General features: G+C 32.9%; 3 protein-coding genes and 1 pseudogene across 3 annotated transcripts in view; 1 reads left to right on the top strand and 3 right to left on the bottom strand.

The window, feature by feature from the left end:
* Positions 1-21,069, bottom strand: part of LOC107163766 (protein-L-histidine N-pros-methyltransferase) — a 142,071-nt gene that overhangs the window by 25,722 nt on the left and 95,280 nt on the right. The gene's annotated exons all lie outside the window — the stretch shown is intronic.
* LOC149058498 (uncharacterized) lies at positions 1,336-2,600 on the top strand. The gene is made up of 3 exons (XM_089220664.1): positions 1,336-2,110; positions 2,174-2,272; positions 2,331-2,600. Exons 1-3 carry the CDS (start codon positions 1,397-1,399, stop codon positions 2,598-2,600), a joined length of 1,083 nt encoding a protein of 360 aa, XP_089076790.1. The 5' UTR covers positions 1,336-1,396.
* On the bottom strand, positions 5,153-5,962 carry LOC149058497 (uncharacterized). The gene is made up of 2 exons (XM_089220655.1): positions 5,872-5,962; positions 5,153-5,808 (listed from the first exon to the last, which is right to left on the bottom strand). The coding sequence occupies exons 1-2, from the start codon at positions 5,960-5,962 to the stop codon at positions 5,153-5,155; spliced, it is 747 nt and encodes a 248-aa protein (XP_089076781.1).
* Positions 9,243-14,101, bottom strand: LOC149058496 (uncharacterized; annotated as a pseudogene).

Genomic DNA, 21,069 nt, shown 5'->3' with positions numbered 1-21,069 from the left:
TTTTTGTAAATTGTTTAGGGGTAAATGTTTTTAAAATCAAAATTTGAGTAAGCGTAACATTTAAGTTATTAAAGTTTTTGTGTTAATGATAATCGTCCTTAAAAATGGTTTTAAAATTGCAAAAAGTAATGTGTAATGATGTAATATCCGATCTAGTATTTATCATAACTTGGATCAATTTTATAAATTATGAACATAGATAGATTAATATGAATTAATAAAAAAATTTAATTACAATTCAATATTGCTCAAATCTTAAAAACCCACTTTCGAGGACATATTATCTTTGGTACTGAACAATAATAATACCTTTATAACTTACAAACTATTCGTTAGAGTTTTGAATTTGACACATAAAATCATCAAAATGTTTATAAACATTATTCGCAGTAGTATAAAAATGAGAGTTCTAGCCACTCATCCTGCTGGCTCATCCCTATACCATCTTGCGCATCCCGACCATATTGTGCGCGCATCCGAGTGCGCCACCCACCGCCGCCGCCCTCATCCGCATCATGCCGCCGGATCGCGTACGTGCGTGACTTATATTATTGTTATCATATATCACATGTTATCATACATTTAATCAGTTATCAATTGTTATCAATTATCATATCATCGTTATCATTTGTTATCGAACGTTAATCAACAAATAGTGAAAAAACTGCAAAATAACTTAACGGGTATCGAACCCGGACCTATCGCCTCCCGTGCGATATTATTTACCACTAGGCCAGCCGACCGCATGCTTTTAAATCGTTATTTTCACCTATTTAACCAGAGTTTGTACATATTATAAATTTAAACCACACGGACTATACTGGTCATATTATAATATCATAAGGATACTAATAGCTTGCAGCTGCGTACACAAAACAGCTAATGAATACACCATCTTAACAATAAGATACATTTCCTGCCATTAGTAGGCACATTATCCTTATTCAATTAAATATCAATATTCAAACACATTAATTAGCGAAAACTATTATTATTATTGAAAAACGCCATAGCCGTCTCCACATTTAGCAAATGGTCAATTAAGCACGTTTGGCGTCGTATTGACAATAAGAGACATTAAGTAGGTATATTTTGGCGATGTCTCGATTATTTACAATAATAGGTATATTATCCGTATTCAATTAAATCATTCCACCTGGACATTAGTGATTTTTAACTGCCAAATGGCAGTAATAATCACAAATAAATGTCTTCTTAATGTGCCCTACCGGTCGCCAGGATGTCGCGGACTCTTAATAGCCGCTGACTCTAGCGCTACAAATGTTTCCCACTTTATATTTCTGATCAAAATCGTTAGTAGCTGAGTATCCGTTCTAGCAGCAAGTCGTTTTATTTAAATCAGTTTTATTTAAAAGTGTGTTTTATTGTTTAAATCATGGCTGGATCAATCAGAAACATGGCTGCAGTGTACAAGAAGAAGAATTTCACATATGTACCACCAACACCGCCTGCAGAGCTCATCGACTGTAATAATTTCATTCTAGACTTCCCCGATCGTAAGTTTTTAAATGTTGGACTTGATTCGGAAGACAACTTCAATATTGTTATTCATATAATAACACCGTCGCGCTATGTAAGCATATACGATGGTTTTCTAAGACGTATATTTTCACTGATGGGGAATATACTGTCATTCATATTAGATGTCCCACAAAAATATAGAAAACAGATTTTTCTGGAGGATGAATATACTGTCATATCAAACATGGTGTATCAAGGGGAAAATGTGCTAGTCATAGAGTCTAAGAAAAAGGAAGGATGTCGTGTATTGCTCGATAGAAAAAATTTGTTGAAATTACAGTATCTAGAGGAGAGTATTTTTGAAACAGTCACACGAAAAACCGATATCATACGACCAGTTGTTTTAAATCAATTTGCAATGATCGGAAATTATATTGATCGAGAATTTACTAAAGTTGAAAAACCACCAAAAACAAACGAAGAAATGATTATTTTTATTAAAAACCTCCGGAATGATCTAATCACGACGAATCTCGACCTAAACTTTGTTAGCCAGCTGAAAATGTTTGCAACAAGTCAATTAGCTGAACAATGGGTACAGAGATGGAGCGGAGAAATGTCACCCGAGGTAATTTAACCTATCATTTATATCGCTTGTAGAAATATTTAATGTATAATTATTATTTTATAGTTATTCACCGAATCCGAAGTGAGACTTTTTTCACCTCCGAGGTTCTCGAGTATGTCCCCAATGTATAATGATAATGGTTTCGATCCTTCGCAGGCACAGGTAATTTATAACTTATATAAATATATATTGAAATAATTTAAGTGTTTTAATTTTATAGGCAGCTGACGAGGATCGTGGTATAGATGATTTTTTAAGACAAATCAACCTTACACAGGCGACATGGGTACCAACTAAGAAACCTGATGACGGGCTTAGCAGTCTACAAAAATCTCCACCAACCAACCTCGCAGTTGATGAAAACGACGGACCATTTGGACCACATTATGAAGGCTCCTCTCCATCTCAATTCATTTCGTCACCACCATTTCAATTACCATTCGCCAAACACCCAGCACCAGTGCGCAATGTTAAGCGGCGACTATTTTAATATTTGTTCATAAAACATAATTTATATGAAAATAAAATAAGCGTGATACTTAAACAAGTTTTTTATTTATTAGAAAATAAGGCTCAAAATAATTATAAGGTATAAAATAATTATAAGATATATACAAGGTTTACAATTTTCTAACATCTCCACTAAACGGATTGTAAGTTATAATCTGGTCATGTAGTATTAAACAATAAGCTGCAGTCTTTTCTGGAATGACGGTGTCCGTTTCAAAGTCTATTCTTAGGTCTACGGTCGATGATTTAACGTTGTCATTCTGATACGACAAATCAACAACGACGATTGGCACATAGTTTTGAAAAATATGTTTTGATAACAATGGTTCACAATAATCTCTCTCGTAATACGATTTTTGAAAGTCTGTATAAGCTTTGTAGAGTATGCTGGTGGTATTATTTTTAAAATCAGCTCGAAAGTCTTCATATGGATACACCTCGGAGTTTAAGTGTACTTTAAGATTTTTTAGTTGACAGTGATCAAATCGCCCAGCGTCGACTTCGATATTGTTTTTTCTACTTGTCTGTAATCCAAACAAAACAAATCTAGGTTTTTCGAGCAAGCTGCTAGACTTTACAGTCCACGAATGAGAAGTGTTTCTAGGGAGCACGGGATACTCGCATAGATCCCAGGTCCTGAACGCACACGACAGTGTTTTACGAGAATCTAATACTTTCAATAACTTTAATTTTTCTTTATCACTGACTTTGATAATAGGCATCTTCCAAGTCACCTTAGTCAGTTCAATTGTAATTTTCTTATTTTTATCGACGGCGGTTGTTGCGCCTTCGCCCACAACATGTATCGCATCGAGGTCGGTAGATGCGCGATTTAAAATCAGTTGCTGATTGCAATTGAGTAATATTTTCTTATAATCTTCGCAAAACCCAAATACATGTTTTAGTGGAATGCATCCAGAAAATACATTGTTGGTCATAAAATTTTTATTATCTTCGCTGTCCATTGCCGAGTCCCAAGCCGCGTTCTCTAACGCATTCAAATCGTTCGGAGTATACGAGCAGTATGCTTTCAAACATGATGACACTCCAGGTGATTTCAATTTCTGTATTTCTATCCCGTTTATTTCATATCGCATCTCAGAGAATAAAAATGCCAATCCGTTATTTGAAAAACGAACTTCACCAACTGAATCGGCAGGTTTATTTATTTTCCCCTCGATGTAAATATAACTCTCACACGGCAAAGTGTAAGAATCCATGTTTTGAACATTAATTCTAATTTCTTCATTGTACGATAGAGCGGCGCTTGAATACGGTGTGAACGAATGGTAACTCTTTTGAGTTATTTTACAATCGTCGACATAGTCGGCCGTCACGTCTAAATATGAGTCATCCATCATTGTAAAGAACGAAGAAAATTTAAATTATTTTTCGTGAGCTTGATATTTTTCGGTTTAGATGTAGACTTCTTAACGGCAGGCGGTATACTGATAGGTTTTTTGATTGAAGCTCTTTTTATATTAAATTTGAGCGCCATATCCACGCGTTATTTGTAAACGAATTGTTATCGGTTCACCACGCAGATTAATTAGACAATCGTTCTGATCTTTTAGCACGATATTTACTTTAGTTATTGAAGTCGTGTTGAGGCCGTAGAAAACTGGATGCCTAGGTACCTCGACGATTTTATATCCCGCAGGTACAGTAGGATAAAGCTCGTGTATGATCTGGCTCGGTTCTCCGTCACAGAATGAGCCGGTGATTAAATTACACTCTACTTTTATACAGTTTATTTTCATTATGTTGACAATATTTTCAGATTCGTGAGTAGCGCCAGTAGTGTATAGCACATTTCTAAAACCTAGCAATTTCGCTATGCTATTCTCAACCCCTAAATCGACTTCATGACTACACGATATACTACACTTTAATGTTCTGCTGTTTGCTTTTAATTCAAAAAATCTGACATAGTCAGGCATCATGTTTTGTATAATAGACTCTAACTGATCCAACTCATACGTCCCCGTAGGTATAATAACGTTATCGTTATTATTGATCAAATTACGAAATCCGATAGTATTGCAACCAGGTTCTATGTTTGGTATAGAATTATTTGTCTGTAAACTCAAAAGACATATCTGGGCAGTATTTTCTACTTCCAACGGTGGAAAGATCTCGCACGACAATTCACTCGAGTTTCCGTTTAACGTTAATGTGAACATGTTAAAAACTTTAAACACAAGTGTCCGCAGTTTGTAGTATTATATTTCTGCTCTCTGCTGTAATTGAAATGTATGTCGCATCCGTGAAAATATTGTTGTAATTCAATTGGAGGTGGTAAATTCCCAAAGCTATCAAAGTATTCGACTTTTTTTCCGATTTTTTTATACGCTACCCAATGCGTTCCTGTACCACTTTCAGCGTCCAAGTTAACAATCGCCGATTCCTGATGTTTAGGACGTAGAGGCAACTTATCTCTGGTAAACACGCCGATGAAATGAGGTAATTTCATCATACGAGCATATTTTATAAGTTCGTAATCGTACAACGCTCTACTGGGTAACGTGGCAATTAGTTTTTTGACTTTCTATACTTTTTCGCTTTTGGACCACTTTTATGCGGTGTTTCTATTTTATACGAGTTGCCTTTATACGGCGTGAGATATAAACCTTTACCCAAATGAGATGGTGTGTTTCTATTAAACTCATTGGCGACCTTCACAACGTTGGCTACGCCGCCAGTCAAGGCTCCCAGAGCTGACAACCCGGCGAAAATCGGTATGAGTGGTAGCACACCGCCTTTTTTTGGAATATTTATTGTTCGTGGAACTTTGGTCTTCTTAATTTTGAATGTTTTTCGCGCAACGGCTACACATTTTTTAGTCAATTTCATCAAGTTTTTTTCTCCGACATTTTTCTTGATAACATTTTTAGTGGCTTTAAGTGCTGCTTTAAAACCACAACCACCACCTACTTTACGTTTTGCTTTCATGGCGGTAGTTACGCTCCAAGCCACAGCTTTTTCTTTTAGACTGGAATCTTTTGACTTGAATCTATCCCAGGCTCGCTGCTCTAATATATAATCAGCTTTGTTACGATCTGCGATAGAGTTACTATGTTCGTACGCAATATCGTGGTCTCTACAAGCAGAGTCCAGTGGGTTTATACCTTTATCACCGCGAGCTAATCGTTTTTTTAAATTTGTACCAGGTCCACAGTATTGATAACCTACAAAGAAATATTATTATTATTTAAAATAAAAATTATTATTATTTAAAATTCTGGACTTACCAGGCACGTGAACTTCCAACGGCAATTTGTTTATAAGGGTGTTGATCAGACCACTGCCTTTATTCTTGTTGCTTCTTCGAGCGAGTGACATTGTGTACTGATTACATTCTCGTCGTTGCTCAGTTATTTATAATGAAGTTCATCAAACAAGGAATAAAACTCACAGTTGAAAACGTGGATCCACCTACAACGTTTATGAAACAAAGACATGGAGCGCTTCTACCTAATACGATACGTGCGCTTATCGTGGGCCCTTCTGGCTGTGGGAAAACTAATTTAATATTTACCTTATTAACGCATATAAACGGAATACGATTTCACAACGTATACATATATTCAAAAACATTGGATCAACCTAAATATAAAATGCTAAGTGATATATTATCAGATATTGATGGTATAAAATTATTTACATTCTATGAAAACGAACAAGTTATTGAACCTGAGAAAGCTTTACCGAACTCTGTGTTTATTTTCGACGATATTATTACTGAAAACCAAAAGATTGCGAGAACTTACTTCTCCAGAGGTCGTCATAATTTAGTCGATGTTTTCTATCTGGCTCAGAGTTATTCAAAAGTGCCAAAACAACTTTTGCGCGATAATGCTAATTTTATTGTATTATTCAAACAAGATGAGACTAATTTAAAGCATGTATACAATGAGCATTGCTCTGGTGACATGTCATACTCGGAGTTTAAAGACTTTTGCACTTCGTGTTGGCGTCTGGGAAGATTTGAGTTTATCGTGATAAACAAAGACTGTGAACGTGACAACGGACGATATCGTCATGGATTCGACACATTCGTCGTTATATAAAGTGCTGTTATTGTGGAAATGCTTCATTCACAGTCATGGCTGCCAGTGGTGATGTACTCGGAGAACTGGTTAAAGCCAAAGAAAATATTAAACGCAAGTATACGGCATTAAAACAAGGAAAAGCAGAAATTCATTCATTAGTATCGGAAACATTAAGTCCGATTATCGAACCATTGAAACAACGATTCGATCCATCAACATTTCAAGCTCCATCCGTTAATGAAGACAGCATAGAACATAGTGTTGGGGATTCATTCAAAATAAACGACTGGTATAAGTCTTACGATATAGACAAAACGTATGGGCCTAAAATACAATCAAATGGAAGTGTACACTTGGGTAAAAAAGAAATTAAACTCGTTGATAATACGCTAACTATTGAAGATATGTCATATCCACTAACACAAGGACTTGGTAATTTAATATTTTCAAAAAACCCTAAGCTGTATACCAAAAACGATTTAAAAACATATAAATCAATATTAATTCAAACGTCGGCCCATCTCACAGCAGACGGGACAAAAATTAAAAGAGGTGGGAATAAATACACGGATTTAATCCAAAATCTGTTTCCATCGGGCGCTGGACTGTCAGTCAAATTACAAAAACATAATTTAGTATACTGGAACGACCCTAACGAGCTAGTCGAAAGGTTGAAGTTACTATTAGCGTCAAAAGCAGCTGGTAATACAGGAGTTTCAAACGAAATACTCTCGATTTTCGAAGAATTGCGTGAAGCAGGGATAATAAAACATATTCCAAATGTCTAAACGTGAAATCTCAGTCGAATTACACAAACCAGCTAGAAAAAATTATACAAGGCGTAGGGTTAATGTTTATAGCAAAAACGATCTATGGCAAGCCGACTTGGTCGAAATGATACCATATTCGAAAAAAAATAAAGGTTACAAGTATATTTTATGTGTTATAGACTGTTTTACTAAATTTGCATGGGCAATAGCGTTAAAATCCAAAACTGCTAAAGAAGTTTCCAGTGCAATGTCTAAAATACTGCTCAAACGCTCACCAAAACTATTACAGCTCGATAATGGTAAAGAATTTTACAATTCAACATTTGACGCGTTGATGGGGAAGCACAAAATACACAAGTATTCTACGTACAGTACTATGAAGGCTTGTATTGTAGAACGTTTCAACCGCACATTGAAAGAAAAAATGTTCAGAGAGTTTACGGCACGAGGTTCACACGAATGGGTTTCTATTTTACCTTCATTGATTAACGAATACAACAATTCAAAACACAGGACCATAGGCATGACACCAGTGCAAGCTGATGCTAATCCTACGTCAGTAAAAATTAAACAAAGAAAAATTATTACTGGAAAAATTAAATTTAACGTTGGTGATAATGTTCGTGTAAGCACATATAAAGGTGTATTTGCAAAAGGCTATTTACCGAGCTGGTCTACAGAAATATTTAAAGTTACCAAAATAAATAAAACTTCTCCCACTACTTATCAGCTACAAGATTATACTGGAAAACCAATTGCTGGCTGCTTTTATTCAGAAGAAATATTGAAAACAAACTATCCAAATGACTATTTAGTAGAGAAAATTATACGTAAGAAGGGGGACAAAATTTTCGTCAAATGGTTAGGTTTCGATAATACGCACAATAGTTGGATAAATACAAGTGACATTAGAAAATAGTGTCAGTCTAGCTGTAGATATGAACGTGTTTGGTAGTTCTCAGTCTGGTGAAACTAATAAATTTTTAGTAAATCTCGAACAAGTTGTTAAATCGTATTCGAATAAACTCGATAAAATTGAGCATTTACTTGAAGAAAATCATAAATCTATTCTATTTCAAGAGGAACAAACAGAAAAGTTAGAATTAACGTGCATAGAGATTACAGAGCATATGACAAGAGGCGAAGTATCATTACAATATATCAAAGAAAGTATAGATGATATTAAAAAAATAATACCAGCTATACTGAGCCGTCTTAACACTATAGAAACTTATTATAAAGACAAGCCATAATGTCTTCGGCCATCTTGGACATGCAATGCGTTCTTGGCTTGAACAATAAGTACATGATTAAAGAAATGTCTATAGTAGACACAGAAACTTGGGCGACCCAACACTGGATTTTTAAACATTCAAAATCCATGGAGGATAACAAAAGTCGTAAAACTAACAAGTGGCTGGAACGTAATTATCATCAACTATCTATAGAATACGGTGACATAGAGTATGAAGAAGTCGGTAGAATATTGAATTCATTAAAATTTAGATGCATTTACGTCAAAGGCGAACAGAAAAAACAAGTTCTTATGGAGTATATACCACACGTCGCACTCGTCAACATTGAAGACTTGGGCTGCCCTCGTTTGGATCAAATATGTGATGATGAAACTTTACCTTGTTGTATTTTTCATATGGATTTTAATCCAAAACAATGTACATTTTACAAAGTATTTGCTATAAGGAAATGGTTTATAAATAATTCTTAAAAATGATATACATTTTATTTAATAAACATAATAATATTATATTTTTACAACGTTTTTATTTTACATGGGTAACCTAACATTTACATTATATATACAAAAATTATTCAAGTGATATTTAAAATAACAAAATATTTACAATACAAATATACATTTTATTTAATTATTTGGGCATGCATTCCCGTAAAAGCATTCTCATAAAATTTTTATCTGATTCATCCCACTCATGACTACCAGCATCTACTGAAAAATCGCGATCTGGTCATTCCTCATCCCTAGGTTCATGTTCATCTTCCCTATAAAATTATAAATATTATAAGTAAAATAATTTTAAAAATAATTTATTTTAAATTTACTTTAATGAGTAATGTCCGTAAGCCAAGGTATGGATTTTGTCTTCTAGGATAACCCTCTTGTCGTCAAAACTATTATATGTTGATTTGATAGATTTAATGGTCTTCAATTCATGTTTAAACGACCGAATAGAGACATTCTTTGTCTTTGTATCCAAGGTTGTATCTCCAAACAGACATCGATAATGATCGTTGAAGTTCATATGGTTTTTAACCACATGCCCACGGATTCCTTTCGCTCTGATCTTCTCCTTCCCATTAAGCTTATATGAATAAGACTTTGCGCGGAGTGCACAAAAATGTGTCATAACCTCTCCCTTTGTCTCATCGGAAAACAGACCTGGGATTTTCTTTCGTTCGGAAATGTAGCATGGATGGTCTTGTGGCAAGTCTGATGTGTCCATTCGATCGAGTAAATTGGAATTATTCTTCAGGTCTTTGTAATAATCATCAGTCTGAATATAGTATACCAATGAATCTAAAATAACGAAATAAATTAATATATAAGAAAATTAAAATAGTTTGAAAATTAAAATAGTTTGAAAATATTTACCTGTATCAGTATACATGAGGTTAATTTTACTTCCATAATGGGCTTGCATAACGTTGTAGTGGTAATCGTACATGAAGGTCTTAGAAATTTCCAACACTGCAAAACCTGATAAAAATATAATTAAAATATAGTTACTAATAGAAAATTGTGAGTATATTTACTAATAGAAAATTGTGAGTATATTTACCTATATAAATAGGCTTGCAAAAGTCTATTATTTTATTTTCCAATGAAACCGCGTTGAGAGTTTCATCGTATGTAGTACAGTGTTTGAATGTTGTACGGTTTATAAGTTTTTGCAAACGTTTTTCACTAGACACCAGCTCCATTTTAATTCTCCGCCGCATTGATTCCATGGTTTTTCCAAAAACGGCATTATTTAAAAGTTTAAAAAAGTCCTTTTCAAAGTTGTTTTTCGCTTTTTTCCGCATCTCGGTGTTTAATTCTATGTATTTTTTAAGCCAGTCTGACTGAACAAACTGTACAACTCTGTGAACCTATAATAAAACTGTATATGTAATAAATGGATAAAAAATATTAGAATATGTTACTTTTTCAATTAAGAGCCCATTTTTAATGGCCTGCTGAAGGTTCCGGTAATGTAACACATAATTTTTTTTTGAATCTAATGTCGCCATAAGTTTCCTGACCTTAGAGCCAGGCGGAACACTATTTTTTGGCAGGAATGGGAAGTCGTTATGCTTGTCATGAAGTTCTTTTGGATATGAAACATCAACCTCGTATATCCTACCGATTGGCGATCTTTCGTCTAAATCATTTAACCCATCTAGTTTGGGTTCAACCCACTTAAAGCCTCCGTATGGCATGAAATGTGACATTGCGTGACCGTACAAATTGTTACCTATAATTTAAATAATTAAATTATTAAATTTATTAAATTTAATATAAAATTATATATGATATTATACTTACAATCCTGGTAAACCAGCCATGATTTTGGTTGTCCTGGATCATAATCTGATGTCTTTTCATTATTTGCCTTTGCATATCTCATGCTTGCCTGAGTTAAACCACCTCGAATTCCTATAACGGCATCAAAAATATTATATCACATAAATAATTTAAACATAAATAATCTCGTTACCTTTCTCAATCATCAGCAACATGTCATAATCATGAATCAATTCAAGCCGTTGACCCGTAAGTTTAAGCATGCAATCGAATGAAAATCCAGGTGCCGTATAGTAAAATGATGGATCCAGGTGATATGTGGTTAAACAGAGGTCTCGGAAATTTTCAAACACATCAGTCAACAGCAGCACATCGATTTTCAAATAAAGATCCGAGTACTCACCAAGTGTTTGGCAGTTGAAATGGTTCCAAACTGTCTTGGCATGGACATAGTGTTTTTCTTTTATATGTGATTCTTTTAATGAACTGTAGAAATCTTCCTTTGATGGTAGGCTGGTTTCTTCAAGCTTATTCCAATTGTCTGTATAATCGTAAGGGTATACCCCCTTACGAGTAACGAGTGACATATCTTGAGTAGAAAAATATTTTGCGGTGTATCTAAACTTCTCGAATCTTGGAGTTATTAAATTTTTTGAAAGTTTTGATAAACTGGAAGCCATAAATCTTAATGTATCGATAAATCTTATTGTAAAGGAGCTGTTAATGTACTTCGAAAATGAGACATACTTTTCTTCACTGTTCGGAATAACATTTATAGTGTTTGAATCATAGCCAAGACGTGTCACAATAAAATGTGCATCATAATTTGATAAATTATGGAAAAATACCGGTACAAAGTTAGGTTTTTGGAGCTTAAGGTTACATGTATTGCATAATGTTTGCCTAAATTTTCCCGATAAATGGCAGTGATCTGCCACTTTATGATTTTCTTTAGAAAACTCGGTCTTACATAGATTACATGTATAACATAATTCGTGTGCTTTTCGTTGGTCATCGGTGAAAATTATAGGGGTGTTTGTTTTGAGCAGTTTTTCTATTTTTTCAGCTATTTCCACAATACTATCAACAAAATGTTTCGCAACGTCCTGGTTGTTTTCATTTCCACGATAAATTATTGGTGAAGTTGGGATATTATATTTTTCAAGCAGTTCGAGTGGTATGTCATCATTCGCCTTAACCAAAAATCCATAGCTCATCGCTTCGTGGTTTTGAAAAGCTGTTGTTTTTTCTCCAATTTTCTCATCACTTTTTTTTAGCAATGCTTCAAAATCCGCGTAAATGACTATTGGATGACGTTGTGTTTTTTTCCACGCAGTAAACTCTAGCATTGTTCCCGGTTCAGGCATCTGAGGTAGTATGGGCTTATGAGTGCCACATATTAATTTATGTTGCGCTAGTCCAGCCTCTCCATTCAATTTATATTTGTACTGTTGTTGACCATCAAATGACGTGAAGCACCGTTTACAAAAAAATGTTTGTCCATTATGTCTGGTCTTTTGCGAGCGAATGAGTCTAGAAAAATTTGAGATGTAGCTAAAGTGGTTGTTATCTTCGTCTGATATTAATAGTAGATCGAAATGTTCGGGTTTTTCTTCATCTACTACTTTTAATGGAAATACTTAGTATTTAACAACTTTTGGTGGTTGAAATTGCTTTTCAATGCCGTAAACATTTACAGACACGTTCGGATTATTCCTTTCAAATATTTTTACTTGATGAAGAGGTGTCGGGAACGAAAGATCAGAAAAATTATACCGTTCTTCGTGTTCAAAATAATTTTCACCAACATAAGCTTTATTTTTTCCTGTAACATGTCTGGCGAGAATTGCCCATTTGAAGCATTGCATGTCCAGGTTTTGCGGGTTGATAGTGGCTTTTTTCTTTTCTATTGGATCTGGTAATGCCATGTAGGAAGACCCAACCATAGGTGTATATTTATATACACCTAACATTAAACCGTCTATACACTGTAAAGTAAAGCCACTACCCTTGCTCGAATACTCGGTTTGCTCTGTCATTAATTTTGTAAATGCCTCTTCAACGATTTCTTGTACTCCAGTATCAGTGAAAATCGCCCTAGCTGAAGTTTTAAAAGCACGGTTTTCAGACGAATATTCTACGTTTGGAATATTATATGTTGCCTCTAGTTTTAAATTGAACTTAATAGGATGTTTGCACGCAATTGATTTTAATAGCTTGACAAGTTCGGATTTAATCGAATCAAGGAAGTATACATAATTTTCTATATTACTGATATTTTTAACGTAATACCAGGTGACTGTACGGTTCGACGAAGACGAGATTTCCACAAACCCAAGGGACTGTACTAGATTCAAGCGCACTTTTTTTGCAATAATAGCTGACTTTGTGTTGGCCGAAGAAACGCGTTTCCCGTTTTCACCCGTAGTGTATGAGTCTTTAAGAAAAAAAAAAAACCTAGTTACCCAATACCCAGTCTATATAAATATTTAAATTACTAACCTTCCGTATCACAGAGTCCAAGATTTTCGACGGTGGTTAGAACTTCCATACATTCATCGTCATCAAGGTTGCCCAAAAATTCATCCATCACATTATCTTGTTCAGTTGATAAGGGAGTAGTTTGGTTATTTCGTACTGTTAATAAGCGATCGTTTTGAGTGGTAGGTCCTGGATACATGGAAGACGTTCCAGCTGGTATGTTGGGAACAGAAATGTGTGGCGCGATCTGAATATTTTCCATCAACGGTGCTGGATGTTGGGAAGACGTTCCATGAAATTTTTTTAAATGTCTGATAAGGTTGGTCTTGTAACTGAATGTAATGGAACACCTAGTACACGGGTAACGCACACCCGCATGCTTTTTTTCATGCCTAACCAAATTACGTTTCGTCGTGAATTTCGAAGTACATTGCTGACATTTGAGAAATGATAAATGTGTTTTTCGGTGAGCGAGCAAATTAATTTTATAGCTGAATTTCAAAGGACATTGCTCGCATTGAAACATTTTAAAAAAATAAAAGACGAGATGAACGATAAATATAAGCACAATGATTTAAGACGGGGCGAACGATAAATATACGCACGGCAATTTAAAACGGATCGAACGATAAATATAAGCACGGCGATTTAAGACAGAATGATAAATATACGCACGACGATTTAAGACTGAGCAACTGAGGACTCTTTTATAACATATATAGGCAAATTTAAGTAGGCGGGATAGATTTTTGCGGGATGGGTAGTGTGATATACTTAATGATATTTAATTGGTATAGTATTTAAATGTATTGTTGATCAGAAATATAAAGTGGGAAACATTTGTAGCGCTAGAGTCAGCGGCTATTAAGAGTCCGCGACATCCTGGCGACCGGTAGGGCACATTAAGAAGACATTTATTTGTGATTATTACTGCCATTTGGCAGTTAATTTGTGGTGGGGTAGGGTGGCGGTGGTGGTGGTGGTGGTGGTGGTGGTGGTGGTGGTGGTGGTGGTGGTGGTGGCTAGCGGCTATTAAGAGTCCGCGACATCCAGGCGACCGATAGGGCACATTAAGAAGGCATTTATTTGTGATTATTACTGCCATTTGGCAGTTAAAAATCACTAATGTCCAGGTGGAATGATTTAATTGAATACGGATAATATACCTATTATTGTAAATAATCGAGACATCGCCAAAATATACCTACTTAATGTCTCTTATTGTCAATACGACGCCAAACGTGCTTAATTGACCATTTGCTAAATGTGGAGACGGCTATGGCGTTTTTCAATAATAATAATAGTTTTCGCTAATTAATGTGTTTGAATATTGATATTTAATTGAATAAGGATAATGTGCCTACTAATGGCAGGAAATGTATCTTATTGTTAAGATGGTGTATTCATTAGCTGTTTTGTGTACGCAGCTGCAAGCTATTAGTATCCTTATGATATTATAATATGACCAGTATAGTCCGTGTGGTTTAAATTTATAATATGTACAAACTCTGGTTAAATAGGTGAAAATAACAATTTAAGACCATGCGGTCGGCTGGCCTAGTGGTAAATAATATCGCACGGGAGGCGATAGGTCCGGGTTCGATACCCGTTAAGTTATTTTGCAGTTTTTTCACTATTTGTTTATTAACGTTCGATAACAAATGATAACGATGATATGATAAGTGATAACAATTGATAACTGATTAAATGTATGATAACAATAATATAAGTCACGCACGTACGCGATCCGGCGGCATGATGCGGATGAGGGCGGCGGCGGTGGGTGGCGCACTCGGATGCGCGCACAATATGGTCGGGATGCGCAAGATGGTATAGGGATGAGCCAGCAGGATGAGTGGCTAGAACTCTCATTTTTATACTACTATTCGCTAATTAATTTATAGAAATAGTGGTGGTTCTCGTTTGAAAAACAAAAGTTTTATAACCACATCTATACATGCCGCTCATTAAGTTGTACAAAAAATCCTAATAATTTTAAAATATGATAATTAGGTTTATTTAAATATTTAAAAAACAGAATTATTCAATTCATTAAATGGAAAAATGGAGTTGATAATGCTAAGTGAATTATTGAATATCAATAAAAGGTTGGGTGGGTAAACGATTTTTTTTAAATTCAGTTAAAATAAGAAAGAGTCGATTTTTTATTTTATTGGCTACTTCAATTTTTAAAATTTTTTTTAGTTAAGAATGGTTGAAAAAATGAATAAAATATTTTAGTTAAAATTTGGTATTTAATAATTTTTAACAGTAATAAACACGATAATGTCTCAAGAAACCAGAACATTGTGTCTTCAGTTTGGATAATGTTGTGGAATTAAATCCATTTTGTCTCCCTTTTGTCACATATTAGTCGGATAATAGAATTTTGCTTTTTTCTAGCCAGGTTAGATTAGGTTTGACAAAAAAGTTAATTATTAATATTTTAACTTGATTTTAATATTTTATTGTTATCTAGTTAATATTGTTTTATATAATCGTTAAGCTGTAATAGTAAAACTAAAAGCTAATAAAAAAAAAAAACTCATTAATGATTAGAAAATTTATAATTGACTTATTCATGATTCAATATCTATAAATGTACATAATAAATAACATTTTTAGATTATTTTGTGTGTGTGTATGGCCTACCATTTAAAAACCATAAGTTGATTAGGCTGCAGAAGGTACAAAATTTAAAATTTTAGAATTCTATAGCAATAATAGGTAGATCTTAAATTGTACAAAAATAATAATTTTAAAAGAGTCAATACTTTTGAGAAATTTTGACAAATTTTCACCTTTAGAAGACTCATTCCGTATAAAAATACATTTTTATCTCGATACTGATTCATCTCAAGTCAGTTATCTGCAATATATAATAGGTTCATACCTATGTTCTATATAGAATAAGCGTTATATGTATAGTAAATAATTTAGGCAATTGCAATGCAAATACATTACCCAAACTACAGGCTTAACAACATCAACGCATATCTTATAATATTATTATTATGCTATTATTGCATGTCATCATAAACACGGATAATTATTATGGTTTCTATAAACATACTATAAATATAAAAATATATTATTATTTTCAAATTTCAATCTGTCTGTACTTGCACAAAAACGTTAAATTTACGGTCTATGACCTTAAGTGCGTTAAACTGAGATAAGTGCGCACCGATTATAACAACCTTGTTTAAATTAAAACGAAATTCGGCCGGTGGTTAAAGCTGTGTAAAACGACAAGAGAGACCCGAAATTGACTACAATATACGAACATTAAACAGACTTCCGAATTGGTTAGTTGATTACAAAAACTTGATGAGAAAATGAGTGCTACATTAATTTTATTTTATAATCGATAATTATTATGATTAAGTATAATAATCGTCAGATACAACTATCTACCAAAATCGATTTTACGATAATTTTGTAAACAACTAATCCCAAGTACCGATAGATATAGTTATAGGTATTTTAATTATATTACTATACTTGCTTATACATAATATACACGTTTCTAGCACCGAGTCGTCAACACCGAATAATTATGTGCATCATGGAACGTACTACAATATTAAGCATAACGACATGGCTATTCAAACCCAAATACTACGATAATGCAAAACGCTGGGGTATTATTAATTTTTAATTTGAACGCTATAATTGATGCACTCGAAAAACGATTCTGAACGGTTAAACCCGTGTGTGAGATTTCGATAAAAAAAATCACGTGTGCAATCTTAAATTCTCATCATCGAAATTGGAAAATCGAATTCTCTGGAGTACCTGCCTACCTATACCTACAATAATTCTCAGTCTATACAATAAGGAATAGTCGCATATAAGGACATTTCGCATGGAACTTTTCCCTTTAACACTAGATTTTTTCTATACAAAAAATATTGTAGAACCTACTATACAATAGATCATAAAATATAATAATATAATGTTGTATCAATCACTTCTCTGTAGATTCGCTATAATTATAAATTTATCGCTGCAATAATATAATTATTTGCCTCAAAAACTTCTAAACGTATTAATGTAATAATCGGTATATATAGGACTTATTATAATAGTTTGAAAGTATGAACTTACCGGGGGCTAAACCCTCTAGCATTTTAAATAACCTCCTTCCACTGCAATGTATTAAAATGTTTATTTATTATACCTCCTCATCCCCAACAATTCATCCAAATGCCCATACCAACGAAGATGACATAATATTATGTATAGGTGCAATTTTATAAAAACGTATGCTTGTAGCTGTGTATATGAGTTCAATCAGATTAAAAAAATTTTCCTTTACGTACATACCTACGCGTAATTTTTAAATCATTTATTCTTATACTCTCCTCGCCCATCTCACCCTCACTATATCTTGCAAATTACACCATTGATTCTGACTAAATACACACACGTTAAACTCACATAGACATATTATATAATATACATATACCTATAGTTTATGATTGCATCGCATTCGTATATAACTTATAGACTAGGTACATAATACATTATTATAATATTACACATTATATTATATAGTATACAAGGCATCTATCTATATTCTATATGCAGTTTTTCTTTTCTAATACAAATCTCGACAAACGACGAATGACGATAGCACACAGAAGCAGCAGAAGTCATAGTGGACCCATCACAGATGTTGATCACGTCAATCTACCTATATACGTGTATTTATATACTATACTATCCAACCGAGACGACGCTTATTTATATGCATATATAATATATATATATATATATATATATTATATAGGTACACGCACTGTACATTATATTATCGTATAATACATCGTCGTTATATACGCGCGTATATATATATATATATATATATATACTGCAAGCGCGACGACAATGGAGACTTTTCGCCATTTCCGTTCTCCGCATATAATGATAATTTATACCTCTCGTAACGAAGAAGTCTGTCCAAGTCTCTTCAATGAAATCGCGAGAGACGCGTACCTATCCGTATATTTATACACATATAATATTTATATATACCTACAGCGAGTTGCTCGCGTTTCATTCATCAGTTAGTCGTGATAGAATATAATAATACACACACACACACACATATATATGTACATTATATACTCTATCATCTCCACGTACACTAGATACACAAGCGCGTTAGCGTATATTATTTGTAAGCATATTATATACGCTTACAAGTAGTACAACATATATATACGATTATGACACGTATATACGGCAAGTCGCCAAACATGTTTTATATTCTCTGTTATTCACGCACAATATTATTATTATTATTATTATTATTATTATTACTGTTATTGTTATTAATAACGACGCGGACACAATGCGTGCTTAATTAATTTTTTTTCTCATAATATATATAATATGATGCGTACGACGATTTTAATTATACACGCTTTGCTCGATGCGATCTTCACACGTTCATTTTTTTTTTTTTTTTAACTTCAATATCAATATATATTCACACTTTTATACGTTTTCAATGACTACAGTATCGAAAACTGTTTTGATGCGCACACCTACATATTATTATGTAGTCCTTAAGCACATCACTCAAACCTGGTAATTAGGTTTGAAGCTCATACAATTTTAAATACTAGGATGATTCATTTAGCAAGCTAATCCCGATTTTTCATTTAATAGGTAATACATATAATCGAATTCTGATTTTTTGAATTTTTAAATATAATTAATAACCTTTTCTAACTGTAAAAACCCCTGCTCCCTTGCATTGTTATGTAAATATTACTTTTTTAAAAATTTTGATGTATCCTACCTATCTAAATCGAAATGAGAAAAAGACGTTTTGGGTTGTTTAACTTTGTGTAATAGGGATAATAGGTCCATTGTGATAATGGATTTGGAAGGTATTATGAAAGATATGATAATTTGAATATTTTAAAAATTTATATTAATCTATCAACATTTTATAATTTTTAAAAACTACCAAATTACCTAAAATTATAATAAATACTAGATCCAATATTATATTTTTTATTTTGTTTTCATAAAACCATTTTTAAGCACTATTATTCTAAGTATATAAATTTAGACTTAGATTTGCTCCTAACTTTTGCTAAATATGATTTTGCATTGACTGATTATAGTTAAAAAGTGAGCAACATAAACAAAATATAACGTGATAACTAGAAAGTATTAAATATGTTAAAATGGTTCTATTATGACAGAAAAAAAATTATTAAAAACAAATTCCAGGAAATTAAATGTTCTTTTATTAGAAACCTTTCGATATGTAAACTATACCAATTTTCTTAACAGAAACTATAGCTTTAAAGACGAATAATGAAGCTAATTTTCTGTTCAACACGTGATGACATGCATATAAAAAACACACCTTATTGAAAAATCATAACATTCCTTTCGATACGATCAGAATTTAAAACATTGACCTTGTAAAATATCAACTAAGATTTCAATGTAACTTTGATATGAATTTTAACGAATATAAAATTAATCATTACATTACAAGCTTTGAAAGTGTAATTAATTATACATACTTTAAACTTAAATTTTCTACTCAATCAAGTTTTATTTAAAATTTTAAGGTTCGTGTATTAGAGTATTAAATAGTTAATAGTTATAATATAGTTTATGTTACTTGGACAGTTATAGGTATGATATTGATTTTCTAGTAAACTTAAATATAATTTATTAGTTATTACGATGTATTATTATATAAATATACCTGAATACCTAGTTATAAAGTCCTTACTTTTCAAATAGTTATATTTCTCAAAGTCATTAATAATTGTGAATACTTAATTGTTGTAATTGTTTTGAATTTATTATTCTTATTATATCACTTGAATAATAGATCTTGACATTCAATTATAAATTCCATTATAAAAGTAGCAGCCAAGTAGATATAATTAGAAACTACTTTGAAGAGTTCATTCTAATAAGTAATAACTGTTAAGATACTACATATATGTATACGTATATATATATATATATATATAATCAAAAGCGTTGTCGTGAATGTAAAACGTGATTGTGTAATTATTAATTGACTTCGTTTAAATCGACAGCAGATACTATTAAGTCGAGGTTCTTAGTGCAACGCTGCAGAATATCAATACAATATGTTATAACGTATAATATGTATTTTGTTGTATCAAAAAGTGTCACCATTCCCGGTATCGGTTTGCTTAAAAGTTAAAAGGATATAGGATTATCGGAACATTATTAGCAAGAAAAATATATGTACAGTGTATTGTCACCAAAAATTGATTTGGGTGGTTTTGGGTGATGTATCTATATTTGAGTTCTAATTTACCGTCTATCGTTAACAACTTTTTTTTTAAATTTTGCTTGAAATGGTTGGTGCAGGGAAATATTCGATACATTAAATCGACGTCCTTAAATCCAGGATATAATGAAACAAGCAATACCATGACAAATTACGACCAAAGCGATTGACTATCGAATTATCAAGTGTTAACTAAAGTTTGAATTTCCGTAAGAGATATTGAAAATAGATAAATAATTTATTGTGACTTTAATAAATCAGATAAAAAGTATAAAAAATATCGAACATTTATTCAATGT

This window comes from Diuraphis noxia, unplaced genomic scaffold, assembly GCF_037042655.1.
Source record: "Diuraphis noxia isolate RWA-SAM2 unplaced genomic scaffold, SU_Dnox_SAM2 contig0002, whole genome shotgun sequence".
Lineage (NCBI taxonomy): Eukaryota > Metazoa > Arthropoda > Insecta > Hemiptera > Aphididae > Diuraphis > Diuraphis noxia.
This window is presented reverse-complemented; position numbering and strand designations above follow the sequence as displayed.